The following is a 27902-nucleotide window of genomic DNA, read 5'->3' as shown; positions in this document are numbered from 1 at the left end:
TTGACTAATCACAAAAGGGGGCGGGGGCTCTCGAATTAAGCCGGCTTTTGATTGGTGGGGAGCCGCAGTTGTTCACTTCAAAGAGCCTGTTCATAAAGGCGTTACGTTTTTCAACGACACTTCACTACAAACTACTGTCACTTTAGCATTGGCCAAGGTCGAGAAGGGAGGACTAATTGTCTTACCTCTCCCAGCAGTTTTTTTTTTTACTATTTGTCGAGAGCACATGGCGAACGAACCACCTCCGTGTCGAGAGTACCAGCTAATGGGAGCGTGGTCAAACGGCGCCTACCAATTGGAGCCGTTTGCCAACTCGTACAACGGCTACGGCAACAAGTGCGAGGTTCAGTTTGGGGAGGCTGCGGCTTGGCAGAGCGTCCCCACACCGAACAGCAGCAGGGACGACGCAGCTTTCGTATGCGAGCCGTTCGAGGGGAATAGCAGGCGAACCGAGCCTTGGTACCCCGCTAGTGGGATGCTGATGGTTCCCAACGCCAGTGCCAACTTTGTCAAAACTGAAGTGGGAAAGTCGATGAACGCCTCCTACGATTTCAGGTAAAAAGCACCTCTCATTGCTGAAATGTTTATATGAAAATGCATATTTGTCCCAGGTAGGAGCGATTTATTTTTATTTCGCGTAATGTAAAGTTTAGATATGGTAACATTTTAATTAGAATATTTTGGTAAAGGCTTTTTTATTTTAAAATGATGTTTTTATCAATGGAATCTTCGTTTTATGGCCCTTTTTGTTAATTGAATGTTTGTTTTAAGGTCAAGTCATGTCTATTTGTATAGCCCTTAATCACAAGAGGTTTCAAAGGGCTGTACAGACTATTGCACTATCCCCTGATCTAAAACCTACATGAGGGCAAGGAAAAACTCAAAAACCTCAGCACGAGGAAATGATGAAACTTTGAGAAGGGGGCCCCACATGAATAAAAGGAACTATTCGAAAGATCAATTTACACGATGAACAGCATCCTCATTTCAGGATAATTTTGAGTTTTTAAGATTTCTGATTGTTCCAAAGAATAATAACGGTGAACAAAAAAAGTAGTAATACGGCTGCAATACCAGAGAGAATAACTGAGTACTCTGATGGCAGATATACTTTCTTTAAAATTTGTGTATCTTAGGCCGTCTTCATTATTTGAAAGTTTCTTTTTAATTGAATTATGGCAGTCTTGGGCCTCCGTAATATACTCTCACCATAAAACACCAGGGCCTGCACAGACGTCGCCGCTATCCCACAAGTAACACTAGCTAAGCGAAAGGGGAGCGGGACTGTGGGGAAAAGCGGTGCTAGGAATCAAATAGACTGAACCATTTCAAGGCAGTGGAGTATTCCACCACTGCATTGTTCAAATTTGAGTTTTGTTCTTTTCCTTTTTTTTACATTTTGGCTTTTTAAAATTATTTTTAAGCCTATCCTGTCCTTAATGAAGGAAAAGAGAGTTTTAAAAGTTCCATAGTTTTGGGCGGGGCTTTGGTTGAATTTTGGGGTGCTTGAGCACCCCCAAAAACAGGCTGTCTACACCATGGTCCCAGGTATTAAGGACTGTTGTTGATGGGAAAAAATTTAAACAAACAGGAAACTGCATACTAACCAACACTATCGCTATATGCGCTAGACTACAGCTTTTCTCTCCTTAAAAACACCTACCGATCCTTTTAAAATTTTTTTTTTTTTTTTTTTAATATGAAGGTTGTTATGCATCGGTTAGGGTGTCCTTAAAAGTTGAACTTAGAATATATCCTTTATTAGGTCTGTCTTGACAATGTCCAACTGATTTCAAAGAGCCCTTATGCTTTATTGTCTACTGCTTAGTTCTGCCTTTATCTTACTTTCGGCTAAGCTGTTCAGAGAAGAATTGAATTGTCTTTACTATCAATCTTGTTAAACATTGTATGCAACAAGATTAGACAAGGCACTTCAGGGTACAGGTGTAATTAAGACTCTGAAGACAAAAAAGATTAAAAAAGACTGTCAGGATAAATAGGCAAAAATAATTACAAAGTAGTGCGTAAAGAGCTGGGAGCTACTTTTTGTTACTTATTGGGTAGAGTAAGAGCACCTAGTATGATACGCATTTCTAAAATAAAAACCTATCTTGCTATCATTATGTTGCAACTATATTATTAACCAGTTGAAATAAGGTTTGAATAGACTCAGGCAACCTTTTAAAAAGCATTTTATTAGAAAATCACAATTGCTGAGCATTGGTGAACTATTTTCAGAACCGTTCACAGCTGCTCTCAGTGGGCACCACGTTGAACACCCCTGGCTTAGAAACTGGCCGAAGTAGTAATAATGTTGCAATTAATTAATAAGGCATTTTAAGAGTCATACAATAAAAAAGTAGTGTAACAACAATTAGCAGCAACAACAACAAAATCCCAAATAAGTTTCAAGATCTGCAATTTCAAAGTTTTGCGTGCTTGCTAAGTGTGGTGACGGCCTTGAGGAAGAAACAATCTTTCAGTCTGTTTGTCCTTGCTCTAAGGGTCTTGTGGCACCTACCAGGGGGCAACAAGTCAAAGGGGTGGTGGCTGGGGTGAGAAAAGTCCAATAGGATTTTGATGAAGCTGCGGCAGTGTCAGAAGCCTGCAATGTCCTCCAGAGAGGGTAAAGAGCAGCCAACGATATTTTGGGCTGTGTTGATTACTCTTATGTTTTTTCTGTCTGCTGCTGTGCCCCCATCATACCACACTGTGATGCCGTATGCCAGAATGCGCTTCACTGTGGGGTAATAAAATCTAAAATGTACATGGTGATTAAAACCATGTGCTAATTCTCAAATGGACTAACTAACAAACAACTGTTATTATGGTAAAATATATTTAAAAGTTAAAATAATTGAGTTATTTGGAGGAAGGGTGTCCTTTAAACTTTTGGATTCAACCCGTCATTATTTTTTTTTCTTTGAGTGATTTGTTAATTTTGCGATGTTGTGGGTTTAATTACTTATTTTATATTTTTTCCTAAGCCCAAAAGGCCACAGGAGTCCTGCTACCTAAAATTTAGGCGCTCCATGTTTCCTTTTTTTTAAAAAATATTTCTTGTTGTCTAAACTTTTCAAAATCCAAATATTTCAACCAATTTTCTTTTTTAACTGTAAATTTAATACCCATGCCATGCTCTTTTTTTCTCAATACTATCATACTATCAGTAGCTAATTTGTCTTAGTAAACACATTAGTAATATTTGCATGCCTCTTTGAAGATGATGATTAAAGCTCGGTTTAAAGACATTATTTTTTTTTCTTTTAAAGGCAGCTTTATTTTAGTGTTATGGTACGTATTGTGTTTTCGGTGTAATAGAACATATTGTTTTTGTAGTGTAACAGGACGTACTGTATTATAATAGCAGATTGAACATCAAAGGCTATGTTGTTTGGGATTATTAGTATCTATTTTAGACTTTCGAATATTTTTTGCGCCTTTATGACTAATTTAGACTGTAACCCTTTATTTGTTAACATGTTTAAATGTGTATATCAATTTGAATTAAGGATAAACTAATATGTTCTTTTCAGGTACGATACCTATTATTAGTATTAGTACTATCATAACAATGTCAATTTTAATTAAAGAAAATAGTTTGAAAAATTTGTATTTCTTTTACACTGTGAAATTCCCATATAGGTCGTCGCCATGTTTGCCCGGCAACCTGCGTTACTGGTTAAATATTACACACTGGTGCATAAAGAGAAAAGTAAGCTCAAAGACTGTGATAAATAAGCAAAAATACTAACAAAGTACATACTATAACGTATATATTAATGCAGTATGTGCATATCTATTCAGTTATGTTTGACATCATTTTGTTGATGTGTTGATAAAGGGAAGTATTTCAAGATATTGGGGCACACATTTCTCTTTGATCCTAATTTATTTGCCTACAGAAAAGGGCCTTCAATCTGTCTCTTTGTAAAAAAAAAAAATCTGCGTAGCTAAAAGCTATTTCATGACCTTGGTGAAGAGGTTATTTGAGAAGTAAGTGATACTTGTTCTCACATACATCATACCTTCACACATGCAGAATTATTCTCTAATACAGACACAGTCATACCCATGCACAAACACGACTATATAGAATAGAATATAATAGAATATACCTTTATTGTCATTGTTACAAAATGGGTTAACATATTGTGACAACGAAATTGGCCATGACACTCCAGTTTCACACATTCACAGTGAGGTAAAAAGCCAAGAAGATAAAGGAACAGAGAAGATAAGGTTATAAAACAAGGAGGATAAGGCTATAGTTATAATTTACATGATATTTACACAAAAAATGTCGGCATGTAGAATGTTACATACAGTTAGTATCGTAATACAGTTGGTATCGTAAGGCTTGTGCAATTTTGTCATCATAGTGCAAAAAAATAGTCAACATATGCATTGGTGCAAACATAGTCATCATAGTGCAGAAAAAAAATGGTCAACATTGTGCAAGGTGAGCAGTAAACCTAGTGCAGTCAACATGTGCAAGAACATAGACATGAGTACCATTCGTGTAAGGTAGTGTTTTTTGCAAGAGTTTTTCAGTTTTTTGTGCGGTGTCTGTTTTGAGCAGTAAACAAACATAGTGCAGTCAACATGTGCAAGAACATACATGTACCATCTTACATTCGTGTGAGGTAGTGTTTTTGCAAGAGTTTTTCAGTTTTTTGTGCGGTGTCTGTTTAGGGTGGTAATGGCAGTGGGGAAGAAACTGTCTCTGAGTCTGTTTGTTTTTGCTTTGTGTGACCTGTAGCGGTTGCCGGAAGGCAGCAGGTTGAATAGGTGGTGGCCGGGGTGAGAAAAGTCCTTGATGATGTTTTCTGCTCTGCTGAGGTAGCGAGAGCAGGCAATGTCCTCCAGTCTGGGCAGAGAGCAACCGACGATTTTCTGGGCTGTTTTGATGACCCTCTGTAGCGTTTTCCTGACCTCTCCTGGTCTGAAAACACCAGAGCGGTGGTAGGGAAGGCCCAGCAGCGATTGCATTTCCTGAGAGTGCTCAGGAAAAATAATCTAAAACAGCAGCTGCAGGTGTCCTTTTACAAAGCCACATTGGAGAGCATTCTAACATACTGCATTACGGTGTGGTATGCTGGGTGCACAGAAGCATACCTCACCGTAATGCTTTTCTCTTTATGCACCAGTGTGTAATATTTAACCAGTACCGCAGGTTGCCGGGCAAACATGGCGACGACCTAAGTGGGGATTTCACTGTGTAAAAGAAATACAAATTTCTCAAACTATTTTCTTTAATTAAAATTAACATTGTTATGATAGTACTAATAATAATAATCGGTATCGTACCTGAAAAGATATACTCTCCTACTCGCGCTACTATTCTCTCAACACATAATACTATACCAGGGGTGGCGAACAAGTTTGACACAAATAGCCGAACTTTTTAACTGTAAGAGTCAAAGAGCCACACCACGCACTGACCTGCCATGACAGACAGACACACACAAACACACACAATTAAAAACAAATTATTTCTCATAACACACTCTTTTCCTTACAATACAAAAAGTATTGTTCTTGTGTTGATTTCAAGGAAAGTGTCCACCCTTAATACACACAAAAAAAACCTAAACGTGAAACAAAGCAAAGAGCCACAGTATATAGAAAATAAAATGAGGCCAAGAGCCACATGTTCGCCACCCCTGTACTATACTCTCTCACATATACTACTATACCCTCTCACACATACACTGTTATACTCTCATACACATACTACTATACTCCCACTCAATATTATTCTCTCTCATACACCAATATAGAAGCTTACGCAAACTACTATATTCTCTCCTACACACACACACTAGTATATTCTCTCACGCGACAGTTAAAATTGCATTTACAAAGGGTTTTTTCACTCCTTCAACTCTGAGGGTTGTTTTACTTTGGGTACTCTTGGTAACCATAGCGGTGCACACTGATCTGTGTTTATATGTTGTACTGTTTAATGTCAAACTGGAGTAGCTCCCAGTACAGTAGTATGCGTGAGAGAGTATAGTAGTAAATGCGTAAGAGCATAGGAGTGTGTGTACAAGAGTATAGCAATATGTGTAAAAGAGAGTATGGTAGTGTGTGCGCGAGAGTATAGTAGTGTGCGAGAGTATAGTAGTATCAATGAGTATAATGGTGTTTGTGCATGTTATGTGACTGTCTGTATAAGAGTATAGTTGTACAAGTGTGAGAGTATGATGTTATATGTGAGAGCAAGTATGATTTAATTCTCAAACGGCTTTTGATACTTTGCAATGTTGTGATATCATCTCACACCCGTGTGTCATGTTTGCAGGTTTGAAACTGAGAGACAGCACACGCTCCCGATGAAGTTATTCCAACCGACACAAAGCACATGTCTGGTCTGTTCTGACAAGGCTTCTGGGTGCCATTACGGGGCACTCACCTGTGGCAGCTGCAAGGTTTTCTTCAAAAGAGCAGCAGAAGGTAAAGCTTCAGAAATGAGTACTGTGGTGTGAAAACACACTCACTGAATTGTCTTGTACTTAAAATCAAATGACACATCAGGTAACAGTGTTGTTTCCCATGACATTTTGTGAGCCCCCGGTGGGTGGACAATCTAGGGGGGCCTGGGGGCATACCATCAATTTAATACTTGTATCAGTGCTCAAATAAATCACAGTATTAAATATTGGTACTGCTTTTGTGGTTGCTGCTATAACAGGATGCCAATTCATCTTTGATTTCTTAGAGGGAGGTTATTTCATACTTGTCAACTTCAGCCAATTGCACCCCTTATTAATGATTGCAATTCCCTTTAAGTGCTATTAAACCTTAAAAAGACTCGGCAGCACTTATTTATTCACAGCAAAACAGACTATGTAGAACAAATAAAAGTTATTTTAATTTTGTTTTTGCACATACAAACATTTATTATACGGTGTATACACAATTTGAAATGATCAAAAAACAGATAAAATATGGGGAAACCGTGTAAATCTACAGGTATGTTATTGTAACGCGTGATGGTAATTCTGGTTTCTTTTTGGAGAACCGGTTCGCTCAGAACAGCTCCTAAATAGCTCTTTAATTAACTGATATACTACCAATAATGGGCAGCACGGCGGCGCAGTGGTTAGCGCTTGTGCGGCACAGTTCATGTCATGGGAACCTGTCGTGGGTTCAAATCCAGCTCCAGACTTCCTGTGCGGAGTTTGTATGTTCTCCCCGTGCTTGCGTGGGTTTCCTCCGGGCACTCCGGTTTCTTCCCACGTTCCAAAAACATGCATTTCAGGTGAATTGGCCGGTCCAAATTGTCCATAGGTGTGAATGAGCGAATGAGTTGTCTGTCCCTGTGTGCCCTGCCATTGGCTGGCAACCAGTTCAGGGTGTCCCCTGCCCACTGCCCGGAGATGGCTGGGATGGGCTCCAGCCCCCCCGCGACCCCAATGAGGATAAGCGGTACGGCTAATGAGATGAGATGAGACTACCAATAATAATGTAAGATGATACATGAAATGGATGGGAAAAAAATATATATTGTGTACTATATTCAAATGTTTACACTGAGCGACTTTACACGAAGCAACTTTTTAAAGTCAATCAACACAGGATCCCTGAAAAACAAACTGCACAACAAAATAAATTAAAAAAAAGTATTTTGTGCTTTCAAAAACTATTAAATACAAGAACTTTTAACTATTCACAATTCCATTTTTAACAAAAGAAGGCCGAAAAATAAAACCTCTGAAAAACCTGCAAAAATATATGAATTAAAAGGTGTAAAACAAAAAGAAAATTATCACCAGTTTTTTCTGAATTTTAGCATTTAGTAACATTCTGCATTAGACTGTCAACTGTTGATATAATTAAATAAAAATTAAATAAATTTAATTAAATTAAATAAAGTATCTATCTATCTATCTATCTATCTAATTAGAATTATTTTCCCGTTTACACTCATATTTTCCTCTGATTCGTTCCTGTGCTGAATGTGTCGCTCCTCCTTCACCTCCCTGCCACCTCTGCTCAGCGAAAAAAATGAGCGGTGGTGTTGTGCTGAAAATTGTCCCTCTGGCATAAAATGTCCCCTTTGCGCAAACTTCATTAAAACCACTTTGTATTTAATCTTTCCCTTGTAGAAATCACTTAGGCAAGTCTAAAAAATATTGACTTCGGCAAAATGTCCCCTCAGCATGTCTTCTGTACGTTTGTCTCCAGTTTCATCAGTTGAGAGTTTTACGGTTAAATTTTAGTTTTTAATACCTTTGATATTCGAAAGATTATTGTTTTGAAATCTCAAGAGCAGCTTGTTTACATATCCAATAATTCGTACGTAAAGTTGGAGTCATTTTAGTGACGTTTAGGTGAGGGGGGACATTTCATGCAGGTCAATGTAATTTCGTCAAAGTGATTTCTACAAGGTATACAAGCTGTAAATGAGTTGTTTTTTACTGTTCTATTGCCCAAAAAAGTAGGTACAATGTCAAATTAGTGACATTTCCTTGAGGGAGGACGTTTCATTCAAAACAGCGGCAGCTACAGAAAAAAAACAAGCTTATTAATCAATCAACCCATTAAAAAAAGTGGGTCTGAGGACAATATGTGCAAGAGAGCACCATGGCTTTGCGATCTTTTTAAAATGAAATATCTTAGTTATTTTGAGTATCTTCAAGTTAATTTATATTTTAAAATATTATGTTTTTTAATAATACGAGGTACTTATTCACTGGGGCCAATTAGACCTTGGCAGCCCACTGGAGACTTTTAATGTTATGGGAAACACTGAGTACTGCCCTTTCTTTCACTCCTGACCCAACTGTGATATGAGCTATTTAATTCATTCAAAGGAAAGCAGAATTACTTGTGTGCCGGCAAGAATGACTGCACCATTGATAAGCTGAGGAGGAAAAACTGTCAATCTTGTAGGCTGAAGAAGTGCTACAAGGCGGGGATGATTCTTGGAGGTAAAGTGGATAAAAATACTGTAATACTACTACAAAAAGTCTTTAATATTAGCATGGATTAAACATTCCTTGTAGATTTGTCCTCTGTTTATCACTAGACCTGGGAACTCCCGTCCTTGAGGGCCCTATGTCTTGCATAATTTTTCAGGTTTCTCATCTTCAACTCGGTTGATACAAATAATCATTTCATTATTAGCTAGCTGAATGGAGCTTGTTAACAATCGTTATAATTCGAATTCACCTGAATTGGAGCAGAGGAACCTCCAAAATCATGCAGGACATGCGGCCTTCAAGGACCGGAGTGCCCAGGTCTGTGTCACACTGCAAGAAAAGCCTAACAGGGTAACTGGCAATTTTACAACACTTTAACCCTCGTGGCATGCAGGTACATATTATGTAGAATTTCATGCCTTTGTATGATCAATAAAAGTGAGCATTGAAAAGTGATCACTTGGGAGCTAATATTTCCCACGGGTTGTAAGAACATGTGGTTGTTCAAAATGGCATTGTGCTGTGATTTTTATGTTATTGCATTTGAGAGCCAATTACATACTATACACAAAGCGTGCTATGTACATTATTCGAATGTATAGACATCTGTTATGAAAGATAATGCGCTGACCGTGATCACTGCACAGCAACTGCGTACATACTTCTCATTTTGGCTTGAATGCGCAAGTCAAAAAACAAGTCTACGAAGAGCTTGTGGGACAATTAACTGGGTTGTCTGATGTTGACTGCAATGATGTCCGTCTTCAAGTTTAAGAGATAAATAAATACACAACTTAAAATCTACATATGTATAGATATAGGTCTGATGCCACCAAACATTTTGAGTGGAGAAGTTAGAAAATATTCATAGATGACGGAGTTATCACACTTCAAAGTCACGTTCATATAATGTACAGTGTCATGCATTGAGAGAGGTTTTTGCGGAAACAAAACTGTCATGTATTAAACAATTTTTTACCACTTTTTGAATAATACAAAGCTCTAATAAGCCATATGAAATATTCACCTAGAAATTTGCTGTATATACAGTTCAGTTTTATCGTCACTTTTAGGACTTTCAATGTTCTAAGGCGCGGGGGAGGAATACATAAAAAAAATACTATATTTGTCTGATGTCACTGAACATTAACAGGGGGTTGGAAGTCCAAATATTCATAAATGGCTGAGTTATTACACTTGAATTTCAAGTCCAAATAATGTACACTGACATACATTGTGTCACCAAAATAAATGCATGCCACGAGGGTTAAGAAAAACATAACCGAAGAGGATACGCTGGATACACAGCCCGCTGTGTTGTGTAAAAGAATTTTAATAGATAGATAGATAGATAGATACATTGTTCATCCCCGAAGGGAAATTCACATTTCCAGCAGCATCCCTGAGCTGAGAACAATCGAGAACAATCGAAAATAACACGGGAGCTGCTGGAGTGGCTGCCATTCGTGACGGCGCCGGAAGAAAAGATTCAATTTGAATCATGTACAAACAAACAATTGAATCATGTACGAACAAACAAACAAACAAAATATTCATGTTTCAATAAGTGGAGTGTTAATAAAATGGGGGGAAAATAATTTCTGATACTGATATAACCAGGTAGAAACTAATTTTAAGTTACCTGTCCAAATGAATGTTGTGCCATCTCACCTTTCCCACTCTCTCTCCTCTCACCTTTCCCACTCTCTCTCCTGCAGTTGACTTGCTGCTGCTCGCTCCTGAAACTAATACTTACCTCTTTGTGTATTGTGCAGTCCCTTCTCAAGTTTGGGTGGTTGCAGCACTTGCGCAGCTGCATGAGCACATTGAACAGACGCATCTTGTCCATCTTGCCTGCAGAGTTCAGGATGTCGATATAATACATGAGTAACATAGACAGAATGCAGGAGACGAGGTGATAAAGTCCCAGCTATAACTCAGCCTAAATAATCGAACAAATAAAAATGCAGTTACCGATATCCATCAAATTCCCAAATATTGTTGCCAATATTCAGCCCGCTTGGTAATAGGACGACATCTACCACAGACATCTCTACCAGATTGAGATGCATTTGTTAGGTATGGCTCATACATAGGCTTGGGAAATGAGAAGATTAGTTTGTGTATTGTTGTCTTAAATGGTTTTGTTTGAGACAAGATAAGTCAAGTCAGCCCTTAATCACAAGAAGTCTCAAAGGGCTGTACAGACAATACAGACATTACCAACATAAAATATAGGTAATAAGAGTTTTTAGAAATTCCTTGAGCTCACAATCCCCAAACATGATCTCATAACTTGAAACGTTACGACCTTCAAAAAACTCAAGTAAAATAGTATTGTAGACCAACTGCGGTATGTCTATTGTTGTCGTAAAATGTTTTTTTTTTTGGGTTGGCGGGGTCAAGGCTGGGATTTGAAAAAAAAAAAATGGAATAGAGACACTATGGCTACACAAAGCATTTTCAAATTGAATATTTGTCGAATGGATTAAATTCTCAAAAATAATTGTATGCCGACCTTTCACCAACTCACAATGTCTGTATTTGTTTCTCCCTTCCCTTTTCTCACTTTATAGCACACAAACTAAAAAAGGTTGGAAAATCCCAAAATGCCCAAGAAGATCCTTCCAATGAATTAATGGTTGTCCAAAAAAAGTCAGCCCTGAGTTTCAACGCCATAAAAATGGACGTCTTGAACATCCTGGAGTCCATTGAGCCGGAGGTGGTGTATTCTGGTTATGATTCTAGCCAGCCTGAATCCGCAGCCACGCTCCTAACCAGCCTCATCGGCCTTGGAGAAATGCAACTAGTCAAAGTGGTCGAATGGGCCAAAGGACTCCCAGGTAAGACACTCTTCCATATTTAAAAAACTGTGGTTTTAACCTCCGTCTTGTCTGTTTTTTAAAGGTAATCCCAATTTCTTAAACATGCCAAATGTGAGGAAATAATAATGTTTTTTTGTATACAATTTATATAACGTAGTTTCTCTCCGGAGTTTAAGACGCACCAGCCATAAAATGCATATAACGAAGGGGAAAAAAAACATGTATGTGCCGCACTCGGAGTAATAGTCGCATTTTGGGGGGAAATTTATTTAATGAAATCCAACCACAAAAATATACATGTCATCTTGAAAGGAAATTTGAAATAAAAATCAAATGGAGAACACGTACGTCCATAACTTCGACACGCTCGTCAGTAACAACGTAACATATTAAGAGTTTTTCAGATAACTCTAGCATAATAATGATCCTCTGTGTCACTTGTACCGGTAAACAACTCCCAGTAGGTCCCAGAGGTAGACAATGTGCCCGCTTCTTTCTTGCGCTTTTACTTTGCGGTCAAGGTTGAAATGCTCAACACGGGCTTAAAATGTAAAACTCAATGATATAATAATGTGTTAATAATTTCTTTATATACCTTAAGTCTCTCCGCAGTATAAGTTGCGTCCCTGGCCAAACTGTAAAAAAAACTGCGACATATAGTCCGGAAAATACAGTATATCTCATCAGTATATTCCAAATTTCTGAGATGCATTTTAAAGTCAGCATGTCTTGTCTTTGTCATACTGAGCTGTAATGTCATCTGAGGAACACCAGTACACTAGCAAGCCAGTCGCCATATTGTTTTATGTGTTGAAATGATCTGAAATGATCTGCATTTATATAGCGCTTTTCAAGTCAATGACTTCCCAAAGCGCTTTACATTGTGCTTCGCATTTCCCAATAGCGGCCGTGATCTGTGCAGCCATGTAAGGCTGCTAACCTGCTTATTGGGGGTATTGGGGTTTTAGTGTCTTACCCAAGGGCACTTCGGCATGTAACACGGACAAGCCGGGATTCGAACTGGGATCCCTTAATCCTAAAACGATCGCTCTACCTCCTGAGCTACTGCCGCCCCAGCTGAAGAGCTTGTTTGAGAGTGTTTTAAGCAAAGTTCTGGTAGTTTTTATGGAGAATGCGTCGGCATTGTGTCGAAACTGTATGCAGTAATGGTACACCAAAGAGATTAGCCAAAAAAGCCAGCTGGTAAAAAAAAAACACGTGGAGTGCTGCCTGTGGGGGGGCTGACCGGGACGATCCACGTAAGGCAGCCGCAGCCTCCTCTGGGGGATAACCGTTTGCTGTAGTAATGCAGATTTTATTCTTTCTACATATCTTATAAAATTGCGGATGGACATCAATGTATGTAGTTGTTTTTTTTTTTTTTACTAAAGACCGGAAAATAGGGTTTAAAAAAGGAGACAAATCAATAAGAATGATCTACATCAAAATGAGAACGATCAACATAATTGAATGTCATTCCATTGCAAGTCAATTATTTTCTTTAAATAATCAATATAAAACATTGACGGCAGGTGAATACCTTACCATATAATGCCATATACAAATTGCCTGGGTATTTTAATATTATTTTTTTATTGTTTTATTTAAGTCCTAAAGTGTAAATCCTAGATTGCCACGTCTAATCTTGTTCTAAACAATGTTCACTACGGGGTTATTTAATGACATAAAAACAATTCTAATTAGGGCTGCCAGATTAACCGAAATATAATCAATATTGTGGTGTGCCGTAGTGCGATTGTGTAATCGCAAGACACTGCGGCTTTTTTCAATAATTTATAGACCGCGACAATAACAAAGCTACCCAGAAGAGGGCGCGAGTTACTTAAGTTTAACCCCTTAACAATCCTGTAAAATTCACCTAAAATCCCAATTCAAGACGCACCCAAAGTAAATTGAATTCCGTTCTTAAACTGTTTGGAGAATCCGGGTGGTTTTAATCTCTTTTGAAAGGTAGCACACTGAAGTTTTGTCCCCAACTGAAATAATCACTGCTACTAACATTGAGTAATCCAAGTTAAAAAACACAGAAATATAAGATTTTTATTCTCCCCTGAATTTGTTTTTTCAAGCACATTCCTGCAGATGAGTGTAGCATGGGCATCTTAGCTGTGAAACAGATGGGACAATAGAATGAAGCCTTACCTAACCCTAACCCTAGTCATAGGCCTAACTATATTTTTATTTTTTAATTTATTTTATTTTCATTTTTTATTTTCTTATATATTATTTTTATTTTATATTATTATATGAATGTAAGCGTAACCTTTACCCTATTTTTCTCCCCTTAACCCTAATCCCTAACCCTGACCCTAACCCTAACTATATTTTAATCTTTTATTTTTTTAAAACAAACATTTTTTTTATTTTATTTTAGATATATATATATATATATATATATAAAATTTGAATTGAAGTGTCTTTCTTTGATGTCAATCTATCATGCATTGTGCAGACAGCACACAGCAAAAGCTATCACAGGGGCAAGTTAAGAAGAGCTTTGTGTGCCAGTGTGCAAGTTAAAGTTGATCACAATCTGAAAAACTTACCATTAATATTTTACACATTAATCAACGAGGATGTCTTGGCGTTTCAAGGAGTGGCCACACTTTTCCCAAACACGTGGAGTGCTGCCTGTGGATGGCTAACCGGGACGATCTACGTAAGGCAGCCGCAGCCTCCTGTGGGGGGATAACCAGGGACGATCCACGAAAGGCAGCTGCAGCCTCGGTGGAAAAACGCGAAGCTGGCCCGGCTAAACGGGAACCAACAACGAAAAACAAGGAACAATGCAAAACTGGCGCTAAAGCCAGAATAGCCAGACAAACAACACATAGTATGAGCATCTTTTTGATGTTTGGACTGTATTTGATACGGGCCTTTTCTTACTTTATTCATGTTCATGCTACACAAACAAAAACTGCAATGACGAGGGGTGACTTCGGGCAAGCAAAACAGGAAATCCCTCTGCAGCTCCGACGCTAACAGGGGGCCATGACACAGGCGGCAAAAAACAACAACCTGGTTGATAATGTTAGACTAACTAAAAAATGACAATGATCCAACAAACGTGTGCAGATCAACATTTAAAAAGGGTGCAGGATAATTGGGCACAGGCATCTTCCTCTTGCCTTTTTGTGTTTTTGTCGGTCCAGAGCGTGTTTTGTTGACATGAGAAACCACAAATTTAAATAGATTTGCACGTAGGTTCATCAAGTTGTTAAACGTATGTGTACAGCTTAGACCGCATCGTCATTGCAGACACAGGCACAAAAGGCGCAGTGGGACAGTCTAGCCAATCGCAATGCAGAACACGATGCAAGATGAAAATTTGATTAATTTTTTTTCCTAATAATCACATTGTTGGTTAAAAGACATTTTAGATCTACAGCTTTGATAAACAATTGATAAAACTGAAGGGGAAAAAGGGCTAATGGAAAAAAGCCAGAGCTTATCTTGATTTCGGTCTTTGACAATCAAAACACTTTTCACAAAAATATTTTCATGTACCGTATTTTCCGCACTATAGGGCGCACCGGGTTATGGGGCGCACCCCCCAAAAATAGTTTTTGATCCTATATCTTCCATACATAAGGCGCACCGGATTATAAGGCGCTACAATGGGAACGTAGACAAAACAGTCAGATAGTTCAGTCAAACTTATTACCCCCTTAACATTCCGAAAGCTTGCAAAGAAGCAAATACGTGTCGTAGACACGTGCGGATGCGGTTTCCGTACGATGTCACTCAAATGCATCGTTCCATATATCATTCGGAAGATTAATGTCTTGGGATTCAAGAAATGCCAACCACTCCTTAGTTTCTATTTTCTTTTTCGCTCGCAACTTTACTGTGCATATGACAATAAACACTTGGAATTTAGTTTAATTTAAAAGTAGATATCACAGAAACATCGAGATCAGTCTGAAACAAGATACTGGGAAAATATATAGCCGGAGTAGCTCACCAAAGTCGTTGTGTTCAATAATAATGTGCAACCATGGTCCTCTTAAATCCGTGAGTGTAGTAAATCCAGCAGAGTAAAATATTTACAAATACAGTACAGAATAGTAAAATACTGTTTACTCTATGCCGTAGTTCTACCCAACATGCTATTCACATTCATCTTTTTCGGCCAATTGCAGGCTTTGTTTTATCCCTTTAGCCTATGCAAGCCTGTAAATGATAAAAAGGATCCGCCCCTTTACCTCCGAATAACTTTAGCCAATAGTGATCGATTCAACTGATGATTGACACATCTTTTTCGGCCAATTGCAGGCTTTGTTTCTCCCCTTTAGTCTATGCGAGTCTGTAAATAATAAAAAGGATCCGCCCTCTTTACTTCCGAATAACTTTAGCCAATAGTGATCGATTCAAATGATGATTGACACATTGGTTAGCCAATGAAACGCCGGTATATAAATCCCAGCATACACCGCGGACTACTTCGTGTTCGGGGGAAAATCTAGCCGGCGGCTGCTTGCAATAGTTGCAAGACTTTGCGACTTAATATTGATCCATATATAAGGTGCACTGTATTATAAGGCGCATGGTCAGCTTTTGAAAAACATGAAGACTTTTAGGTGCGCCTTTTAGTGCGGAAAATACGGTAATCTGATTTTAATAAGGAATTTTATGTAACATACCTGCAAATCACATCTCCTCATCACACAAGAGAAATAATCATGAATGCGTAATGAAAGAGGGAAAAAAATATCAAAATCCGCATAATAATGTGTGGTGTAATGCAGTATATAGATTAATTAAGATAAATTCATTCAATCTTTTTGCCTCCCCCACATTTTTGATCTTTTCTCAATTTAGTGTTCGATTGGTTTCTACCAGAAGAGCCAAAAGTAAATCTTAGCCGATGAAACCAGTCTAACTGGTCTGTCAATCAGTAGTTTCCATTTTGACATTCCTCGAAATTGTTGTTGATTTTTATTTTTTTTATTTTTTTTGGAGTTGTCTGCTTTTAGCTTGTCAAAGGCGTGTTTGGGCGTGGTTGTTTCTTCGGCGATTGTGTTGGCCAGGAGGGCATCACAGAGTTGAAGACTTCAATTGCGCCGGTCTGACATTCTCCTCAGCCGGTTCAATAAACTCATTAAACCGCCCCAAAAAATTGCTTCGATGAGCATGAGAAGTTAGCTGATAAACTCCCTCAACCTCCTTAATGTCCAATTATGTTAAACACAGTCCTTTCCAGTTTTCCAGTAATCTGTTTTGTATCCAGATTAGTGTGTTCCTTTTCTGGTAGAACATATCCTATCATTTGCACTGGATGCCCAATTTATGAATTGAGTGTCTGATGTGTTTGCAGGTTTTAAGACTCTCCATCTGGATGACCAAATGACCCTCATCCAGAATTCCTGGATGACGTTGATGGTGTTTGGTCTAAGCTGGCGCTCCTTCCAGAATTCCAATGCCAGGTTGCTGTACTTTGCCCCAGATCTCATCTTTAATGAGTAAGTTCTCATACTGACATTTTATGACACACATTTTCCCACTATTATTCAAAACACTTTGCCTATGCATACAACTGCATATTTTGGGGATTTTTAATTACCAATAAGGGTTCAAAAAACTACCACACTTTGTAATGAGATACCCAATTCAGCAATGATTGAATAACTGTAAAAGCCTTTTCATAGAAACGAGCTTGAGGCATGTTGCATCCTGGGGTTTAGATTAGTAAAGGGGCCCTGTGTGAAAACATTTGGGTTGACCACCATTTTAAGGTATGTTGTATGGTCCCATTGAAGCGATTGTGTGTGATTATTTGACAATTTGATGTTGTTGTAGTCAAGTCAATTCTAGTTTTTTTGTATAGCCTTTAGTCACAAGAAGTTTTAACCCTTTAAAACAGACTACCGACCATTACAGACTGCAGACTATTATTACACAATCCCCTTATCTATGGTGCAGTGCAACTGAGAACAAGTGTTAAAGCACAAGAAAGAATACAAACTATGGCAACTCGAAGTGACCAAAACGCATCATTTAGCATCCCTTTTTTTTTTTTGCTCAGCCATTTTGACGTTTTTGAGTATCCATAGCAGGAAACTAATGAACAAGGTCATTTAGATGTAAACTAAATGCTAATTTCTTGACCTACGAGTATTCTAAAAATTGCATGATTATATGATAGTCCATGTATTTTTTATTATTATTATTTAAAGGTGCTATAGAAAATACAGTAATGTTGTACTCTTTGATGCTTATCTTCTGGATTTTGTTATCATTGCAGCCTCTGTCAAGCTCCTTTTTCTGCGCGTGCAAGTCAAGTCATGCTTGTTTGTGTAGCCCTTAATCACAAGAGTCTCAAAGAGCTGCACAGATCAAAAACTATTGCAAACTATTATTACAGACTATTATGACACATTCTATTTCTCCTATTTTATTATGATTTTATTTTCAACACAAGGATACTGCTGGAAGTGTGAATTGATTTATACAATTATTCAGAAAATGATTATAACTGCACAGAATGCGTGCTCGTTTTCTTAATTTAACTTTTTGGAAAAAACTACCTTTACCAACTATATCAGGAGGGGATAGATTAAAAAATATTCGCCCCATTACACAACAGGAAACACAGGATACAATAAAAACCTTAAAAATAAATAAATCACCAGGAACGGTTGGATTCCCAGGGCTGTTCTACTAAAGCTTTAAAGAAGAATTAACACCAGTACTACATAAAGTATTTAACTATGCGCTAACAAAAGGAGATCCCCCCCCAAATCGTGGTCAGAAGCCATCATAACAGTCCTGCATAAAGAAGGAAAAGATCCAATGCTGTGTGAAAGCTATAGACCAGTTAGTTTACTGTGTAACGATTTAAAAATTTACAAGCATCATGGCAAAAAGAATGCAGAAATTTATAGCAGGATTAGTTAAAGCAGATTAAACGGGGTTTATACCAGAAAGACCAGGTGCAAACAATATTAGGAGGATATTAAACATAATTTCGAGCACAAAATATAAAGACCAACCCTCGATTTTACTGAGCTTGGATGCCCAAAAAGATTTCAATAGAGTGAAATGGAGCTTTTTACATCAAACACATAGCTTTTGGCTTCCTTCAAAAATTTGGAGAGTGGGTGAAAATAATCTATATAATTCCTAAATCTAAGCTTTGAGTCAATGGTCACTGTTCAGACTTCTTTGATCTTAAAAGAGGAGTCCGGCAAGGGGGCTGTTTTAATTCCACTCTTGTTTGCAGTAAGCATAGAACCACTCGCTAAATCAATAAGACAAAATGAGCAAATAAGGGAAATATTGGATGAGGAAGGAGAAGAGCATAAAATATCCCTGTTTGCAGATGACTTGTTGGTAATGCTGAAAGAGCCCTCTTTATCAATACCACCACTGTTGGAGAGCCTAAAAGTATATGGAGAAGTAGCTAGATATATAAATAATGAGAGCAAGTCAGTAGCAATGATGATATCAGGAAAAGGTCCAACAGAGGTGATAGACATCCCACACAGCTCTTTGATGCAAATTATAAAAAGTTAATTAAAGAAATAAAGAAGGATTTGGAAAGATGGGAAATTTTGCCCTTAAGCCTTATCGGATGAGTAGAAACAATTCGAATGAACATATTACCAAGACTATCATTTCTGTTTCAGTCTCTTCCTACACATTTACAGTGTTAAATAAATTGATATCAAAATTCTCTCGGCAAAACAAGAAACCTAGATTTAAATACAAAACCCTTTTAGCTTCCTAAGAAAAAGGGGGCCTGGACCTACCCAATAGTAGATATTATTGGGCAGCTCAAAATAAAGCTCTTATTCATTACTAGAGACGAAGATACAATATGGGTGGACATGGAGCAGCGGTCTTGTCCAAATGTGCCTGTGGAATCGTTACCATTCATATCAATAGTCATGTGGAAGAAATTAAAACTCCAGAATGAATGGATTAAGAGAACTATTAAAACATGATCAACAATACAAACATTTTTAAAAATATCAAGGTCTGTCAATAGGGCTACAAAAATAGCAAAAAACCCAGATTTTAAACCTGGAGTTATGGATGTAGGATTTGAAAAATGGGCCCAAAAAGAATTGATATTGATTACCCAAGTGTTAGGACAGCTACCTATTTTACAAATATTTGCAACTCAGGCATTACCTCCAGAAACATGATGAATGGGGGAAAATATGTAAGGAGCCAACTAACGTTGAGGAATTATTTATATCATACTCAAAAAGACAATTAATAAAGGGGGTTATTTCAAAATTGTACAAAGCTCTGCAAATGGATCTCAGTAATGATGGGATGGAGGTTAAGGAAAAATGGGAACTCGAAGCTAATGTAGTGATAAAGGACAAAGATTGGGAGAAAACTTTGAAAGAGGGACACAAAATAACCAGCAGTCCGACATGGAGGGAGTTTGAATGGAAAGTAAAAATATGTTAGTTCTATACACCCTCTTTCCCTTCAAAATATAAAAATACATCCAATCTATGTTGGCGTAACTGTGGGAGGGTCGGAGATTTCACGGATATTTTCTGGAATTGCCCTGTGATATTATATTTCTGGAGAAGTACACAGACAGAGATAAAATTAATTATTGGTTGGGAGTTGCGGTTGGACCCAGTGACCTATGTATTGGGAATTTTGCCAGAAGAATTGACTGGTCAACATAAATATGTACGAATGGTTATGCATCTGGTAGCAAAGAAAATGATCACAGTTTCCTGGCTGGAACCGCAAACTCCTGACATAAAACAATGGAGAGAAAAATTAAAGCAAATGTACATTATGGAAAAAAAACACTGCAAGACTTCAACTGAAACTAGATCAATTTGAGAAAAGATGGAAGCTTTTCACACTATTTTTACTTGATGTCTAAACACCTCACCTTTTATTTTATTTCTTAACATTTGTTGTTGTTGTTTTTTTCTGTTATTTATGGGAATGTCAATTGTATATATTTTGTGGTTCGTGTTGCTGTATTACCCAACCCTCTGTCAAATTGTGTGTGAGAAATAAAAAGTTAAAAAAAAAGAGCATACGGATGAACCCTAAATAGCTGGAAAACAAATTTTCATGATATTTAAAAACACATTTAAACAGTAATTAAACCTACAAAATATAGTATTAAAATAAGTAAGATGACATTGAAAAATTAAATGGGAGTTTATTGTGATCTTTTACAATGAAAAGAATTGTAATGTGCAGTAAGAGTCACGAAAGATGCGACTGTTGATGATACGTAGGTGGCGGTTACTGTACACTTAAAGTTGAAATTAATGTCTCTTTAAATAAATGTTGAGACAAACATTTTTACAGCACAGGTTGTTTTTGCCTGTTTCATTTTTTATTCTGTTAGATTAGAATACATACAAGATCACTGATAATATGCCCAGATCTGGAGCTCCATGCAAGATCTCACCCCGTGGCATCATAATAACAAAAACGGCGAGCAGAATTCCCAGAACCACACGGGGAGACCTAGTGAATGACATACAGAGAGCTTGGACCGCAGTAACAAAGGCACAGTAACACAATGTGTCGCCAGGGATTCAAATCCTGCACTGCCAGGTGTGTCCCCCTGCTGAAGCCAGTACACAACCAGGCACGTCTATGGTTCACTAAAGAGCAGTTGGAAAATCCTAAAAGAAGACTGGGAAAATGTGTTATGATCAAATGAAATCAACTGCATGGACTGTGTGAAAGACTTACAGAAAACGCTTGGCCTCTGTTTTTGCCATCAAAGCGTACGTAACAAAGTATTCAAATTAACTTTTGGTATTGACCAAATTTTTATTTTCCACTCTAATTTGAAAAAAAAAAGTTTTAAATCAAACAATGTGTTTTTCTAGTTTTTTTCCCACTCTGTCTCTCACGGTTAATGTTTTCCAGTGTTGACAATTATAGGCCTCTCTATTTTTAAGTGGGAGAACTTGCACAATTGGTGGTTGACTAAATACTTATTTGCCCCTAATACATTTTGGTGTATCGAAATGCATGTGTTTAGAAGTGCTCGTACCACTGAACACAATTTTTTATGCCTCCCTAAAATGTTTAGAAGGTTTATCTCCAATTTTATTTATTTTGAGTTACAACTTAAATAAAGTAGGCGATACATTTACATCCCTGCTGCAACGCTTCATTCAAGAAAATGTTGAACGTTTCAAAACCATTTTTGTGATTTGAACATTGGCAAGATGTCGCCGCTCACTCTGCGCTCTTATACCACGTGCAGGGAACGTATGCGCATGTCCACCATGAACGAGCACTGCATTCGAATGAAGAACCTGTCGCAGCAGTTTCTGTCGTTGCAAGTCACTCAAGAAGAATTTCTCTGCATGAAGGCCTTGGTGCTTTTCAGCATTGGTAGGTTGGGAATTTTATTTCCTAGTAAGGGTGTAACCCTAAAAAATGTTTCGATGCGTCAGGAAAATAATTTTAACCAAACGGGAACTAAACATAATAGTGATGGGAATTCCAGCTGTTTTAAGAACCCGCTCTGTTCACTAAAAATAGCCTTTTCTGCTCCCAAGTACCGCTGCGACCCTACTGAGGATAAGCGGTGCAGATAATGGATGGATGTTTGAATAAAAGCCATGCCTTGTTGTCAAAACATCTCTATCTTAGCCTAATATTTTATTGGGCTTTCCCATTAAATAGCATATAATTTTAGGGTGTCCTTAATTTACACACAACACTGTGAAAAAATATAGCACCAAAATAATAACAATAATAATAATAACAACCATGATAAACACTTTGTACTCAAGAGAAAAATTTCTTTTCAGTATGAAAATAAAGCTATTTTTATTAGAATTCAATTGTAACTTTGTAGTCTACTCACCATGTCTTCATGGCACCATTTGCCTGTAAGAGGCCAAAATGTGTACAAAAAGCTAATCGTTTTGACTATAATCACAATTTTGCATAATCCATTCTAATGTAACTTTTACTTATGCCATTTTACCTCATAGGATGTTTAACATCAAGTACCCATTTCCTAAATTGTCTTCAAGTTTTTTTTAATTGTCTAGTTTTTTTACTATGGTAACAAACATTACCTTTGTAAAAAATCAAAGGCTGCATATAATTCCAGATTTATCTAGAAATTCCTACATAGTACTACAATACTGATATTTTTTAATGTGTCAATATAGAGAGGTGACTTGTCCATTTGATTGAATGTTGTAAATTGTCTGGATTCACAGAAGAGAAAGAAAATTTTGGCAAGATACAACCCTGAAGAACATTAACAATAATGATGCAACATTTGCCCATTTATGAGCTTATTTAGGAGAATTCTTTGATGTTGCAACACTGAAAATTAAATGTGTTTGTCACTGTTAGGAAAGCTTTGGGACCATGTTGTTTTTGATCGTGTCCAGTCCATTTCATTTTCCCAGGCAGAATAGGCTTACTATTTTGTGTCCCGAGAAGTTAATACTATTTCATTGCATACATCAGGGGTGTCCGAACTAAAGTTGAAAATATGTGAAGGTCAACTTTTCAGCCTGGCATTCTTTAAACAGTCTTTAAGAATTCCCCCTCCGTAAACAGTCTGCAGTGCTTGGCGATCAGCGTTGCCACCTTTTAGCTTGCTCGCCTTTGTAGCCTTTTCATTTGATGTTTTTTTCATGGTCCGGTAAATGCTCGCATTTTGTGTGAAGTGCTCGAAAATGCTTGAAATTACTTCCATTGCTGTGTTTCCTGGCAGTCTGAATCAGTAGACCACACTTATAAATGAAGAAAATAAAATAAAAAAAGGATTTAAGTCGTCATAATGTTGTCATGTGAAGCTTTACTGCTTCCTACTGTCGCATCTAAGAGGGCAGGTTTATCAGACTTGTCATGGAATTCCGGCTCTTTTTTGAGAATCGGCTCTTCTGGCCAGACCCATTGAAAAGAGCCGACTCGTTTGGCTTTCGAACGGCTTCTCAAATGTTTCTATTTATCAATAAAAATAAATCTTCCTGCACCAAATGATTTATAAATCGTTATTTCATATGTTTTGCAGGGGATGCCTATATAATGCAAGAAATATAAAAAACTATTCACACCACAATTTTAGATTTTTACACACGGAACCGATTTAATGTCAAACAACAACAAAAAAATCACTGAAAATGCAAAGCAATAAAATGTAAATTACAAATATTAACTTTTCAGTGCTATAAATAAACAAAATGCACTCAAAAATATTTAAAAAATGATTTTAACCAATTAACAGTTTTTCTGAGTGGGGACACACAAAAAAAAATAAGTCAAACAAAAAGTAAAAGAACAACAGTCTCTAAGTTTGAAAGATTAATTGTATTTATCTCCTGAGCAAGCAATATCATTAAAATGAGTCCAAACTTTGTTCTGCTTTCAAAAGTACTTTCTTTTTTTTGTCTTCCATATTGAACTTCATTCAATATTACCCAAAACCTATAGAGCTTTTACCCTGTTTGGAAACAAGTTTGACTTATAGAAGCTGCACATGCATTGTTGAATGGCAGGATTCTTGTCAGTTTATAGCAGCCCATTGACACGAAAAGATGTAGATCATTGATAGGAACGGCGCAAAATAGCACAAAGTATGTTCTAGCAGCACAATAGCAACTTTATTTTTGTCATCACAGCCACAACAAAATAAACTTCTTTTGATCGGCTAGATTTCTTCCATTGAAGGTACTGGAAAAATTTAAAAAGTGCTTGAATTTGGCCATGTTAAAGGTGTCATAAACCTGTCTTGATATTGTACTCTTTGAAAACAGCCACAGTCTTTTGACAAATTAGGCAGATGCAAATGTTGTCCTGGAAGCAGCTGCCCTCACGGTCAACTTTCCTTTTTTATTTACAGTCGCCATTTCAGAAACTGGGTGGGCTAAAATTTTATTTATGACAGAGGCCATAGGCCAGTAAAAATGTCTTCACGGGCCGTAACTAGCGCCTGGTCCGGACATTGGATATGCCTGGCTTACATGCTTGGACGAAAGAGTTAGGCTTTAATATTGCCACAGAAAAAACTGACATACATTTTCTGTGACTGCAGTTCCTGTGGAAGGTCTCAAAAGCCAGAAGTTATTTGACGATTTGCGCAAAAGTTACATGAACGAACTCCATCAGCTGCTCAGACTTCGTGTGGCAGACAGTTTGCAAAGGTTCTACCATCTCATGCGACTGTTGGACTCCCTCCACTTAGTAAGTGGTATGCTTTTCACTAATTCGCTTCACATCCGAAATTTGATTTTTTTGTGACAGAGATCAAAAGTCATCTGTCTAGAAATTGAGTAGATTTCCAAATAAAGTACAGTCGTACCTCTTCTTAACGTTCTGACTGTTGACAAAACAAAAACGTGATTTCACGATGTCACCAGTCACTGAAATATGTCATGCCACATATTTCCAAGATGTTGAAGTTAACATTCATTGGAAAGCTTACACTTTTGGGATTCAAGATATGCAGACCATTTCATCACATAAACATCAGTATCAGTCTGAAACAAGACGCGCGAAAACTAAAGCCGGCATAGCTCACCTATAACGTCTCCTAGGAGTCAGCTTATGATACGATTCTCCACAAACGTGGTTTTGTTACATCTACGAGAATCCAGTCAACCCAACCGTGTAAAGTATTTACTTCTAAACACAGGGTAACGCCGACAGATAGAAAAACATCCGCCCAAAAGCATTTCTGCTTTGTTGGACAAGCCGTGTCATCCGTTCGTATCCCTCTAAAACTCCTCTTTAAAAATAAACAGACTCGTAAAATTATTCCCAATACAGCCATTAGCCTTTGGCCATTTGATTGACACCACTCTTTAACGGTCCACAGCTCAAATTAGTCTATAAGGGCCTGTATTGATAAAATGGAGATCGCCTCCTTTAGCTCTGAATATATTTAGCGAGTAGTAACCAGGCTGTACTTGCCCAAAATTGTGCCCTTACAACCCTAGTGGTTAAGGGATCCAACCAACTAGTAACTGATTCAAATGATGATGACACATTGCTTAGTCAATTGAATTATGAAAAGAATAGCATGCAGATGTCCAAAGTGTACTGTATTCAAATTGGACCCTAAAATAAACATGCCTAAAGTCACTCATGATTCATTTTTCTACACCATTGAGACTCTTCGTGATTTAGGGCTATACAAATAAAGATGACTTGACTTGACTTGACTCAAAAGTGTGCACAATTGTGATAGAGACGCTGAAAAAAGTTAAACATTGAGAACTCTTTTAAAATCTCGAAATAATTGGCTGAAGTAAAAGAGTTGCATAGTTTTAAAGCTGTGAAATTGTCGTCTCCAAATGGCCACTTTTGGAAATGGCTATACTTACACTTTAAAAATGTGTATAAAATACAATGTTTTGGTTTTTCAGATTGTGATCAAATTTGACAAGGTACACAAGGCAAGGCTTCAAGCTATTGTCTCACCTGTTTTCCAGTTAATTTGCCCATGCTACACTCATCTGCAGGCATTTGATCACAAAAAAAAAAAATAAAAATCAGGCGGGAATAAAACGCTTCTGTTTCTGTGTGTTCTAAGTGTGAATACTCAACTTTGGTAGCACTTGCAGTGATTGTTTTAAAAGGGGACAAAGCTGTACACTTAAAAATAAGGTTACTGGAACTTTAAATGAACATACACCCTAAACATTTTTACAGCACTATTTTTTTTATTTTTTTGCTTTAGAAGTTTGCAAGCGCAAACCAGAAGAGCTGATGGTAGCAATAAGCAGTCACAATCGGTGAGTGTTCTCAAGCAGTCTGTAGTGGTAGCCTCTGGGACTGCTCGTGAACTGGATTTTCTTTTGTAAATTGAAGTAGTTTAAAAAAACTACCGTATTTTCCGCACTATAAGGCGCACCTAAAAGCCTTTATTTTTTTCAAAAGCTGACCATGCGCCGCCTTATAATACAGTGCGCCTTATTTATGGATCAATATTAAGTCGCAAAGTCTTCTAACTAACTTGCAGCCGCCGACTAGATTTTCCCCCGAACGCCAAGTAGTCCGCGGTGTATGCTGGGATTTATTTACCGGCGTTTCATTGGCTAACCAATGTGTCAATCATCATTTGAATCGATCACCATTGGCTAAAGTTATTCGGAGGTCAAGAGGCGGATCCTTTTTTATCATTTACAGGCTGGCATAGGCTTAAACGGCAAAACAAAGCCTGCAATTGGCCGAAAAAGATGAATACGTACAGCACGTGGTTGACGGCATACAGAAAGCATTTTTTACTTTTCTGTATTTGTAAATATTTTATTCTCCTGGATTTACTAAACTCACAGATATAAGAGGACCATGGCCGCACATTATTATGAACACAACTACTTCGGTGAGCTACTCCGGCTATATATTATCCCTGTATCTTGTTTCAGACTGAACTTGATGTTTCTGTGATAAGTGGTGCGGATAATGGATGGAATGGAGTGTCTATTTTTAAATTAAACTCAATTCCAAGTGTTTATTGTCATATGCACAGTAAAGTTGCGAGCGAAAAAGAAAATGGAAACTAAGGAATGGTTAGCATTTCTTGAATCCCAAGACTTTAACCTACCGAATGATGGAACGATGCATTTGAGTGACTTCGTACGGACACCGCATCCGCATGTGTTCTCGACACGTATTTGCAAGCTTTGGGAATGTAAAGGGGGTAATAAGTTGGACTGAACTATCTGACTGTTTTGTCTATGTTCCCATTGTAGCGCCTTATAGTCCGGTGCGTCTTATGCATGTCAAAAATAGGAACAAAAACTATTTTTTTGGGGATGCGCCCCATAACCCGGTGCGCCTTATAGTGCGGAAAATACGGTAAGTTTAAAAAACAAAACAAAAAAAACTTATGTCTAGAAGTGCTGATATGAAGACGTACCACGATAATTAAATAGCAATAATCTGTCACACAGTGTAAAATATTGAAATTATTGGAATATAATTTAAGAGTTGTTAGTAATTTTATGTTCTCTTTTCTCCAGATTGTAAAGAAACTTAATCAGTTTACATATGACCTGTATCTCCAAGCTCAGTCACTCAAGGTCCAGGTGGCATTCCCGGAAATGATTGGGGGCATCATATCAGACCATCTACCAAGAATCCTTGCGGGAATGTCCAATCCCATCATGTTTGATCAATAAAACGTGGAAGAAAGTTTAAA

At 37.6% G+C, this 27902-nt stretch overlaps 1 protein-coding gene across 4 annotated transcripts; it reads left to right on the top strand.

Annotated features, from left to right (window-relative positions):
* Positions 1 to 89: 89 nt before the first annotated feature.
* On the top strand, positions 90 to 27902 carry LOC148349758 (progesterone receptor-like). 4 transcript variants are annotated; one of them, XM_088321706.1, is made up of 9 exons: positions 90 to 555; positions 6308 to 6459; positions 8823 to 8939; positions 11507 to 11773; positions 17094 to 17238; positions 21993 to 22123; positions 24792 to 24940; positions 26439 to 26493; positions 27724 to 27902. In XM_088321706.1, exons 1-8 carry the CDS (start codon positions 227 to 229, stop codon positions 26466 to 26468), a joined length of 1320 nt encoding a protein of 439 aa, XP_088177832.1. In that variant the 5' UTR covers positions 90 to 226; the 3' UTR covers positions 26469 to 26493; positions 27724 to 27902. The 4 variants fall into 4 exon arrangements, with proteins under 4 accessions (XP_088177832.1, XP_088177831.1, XP_088177830.1 ...); XM_088321705.1 differs by having other exon boundaries at positions 24792 to 24947; XM_088321704.1 differs by lacking the exon at positions 26439 to 26493.

This window comes from Urocampus carinirostris, chromosome 17, assembly GCF_059441175.1.
Source record: "Urocampus carinirostris isolate Australia breed hairy pipefish chromosome 17, RoL_Ucar_1.0, whole genome shotgun sequence".
NCBI lineage: Eukaryota > Metazoa > Chordata > Actinopteri > Syngnathiformes > Syngnathidae > Urocampus > Urocampus carinirostris.
This window is presented reverse-complemented; position numbering and strand designations above follow the sequence as displayed.

Bases quoted from the DNA above. Each gene is read 5' to 3' on its own strand.
- LOC148349758 (XM_088321704.1), top strand. From the start codon at position 227: ATGGCGAACGAACCACCTCCGTGTCGAGAGTACCAGCTAATGGGAGCG. The intron at 556-6,307 runs GTAAAAAGCACC...TCATGTTTGCAG, and splicing joins AACGCCTCCTACGATTTCAG to GTTTGAAACTGAGAGACAGC. The intron at 8,940-11,506 runs GTAAAGTGGATA...CTCACTTTATAG, and splicing joins GGCGGGGATGATTCTTGGAG to CACACAAACTAAAAAAGGTT.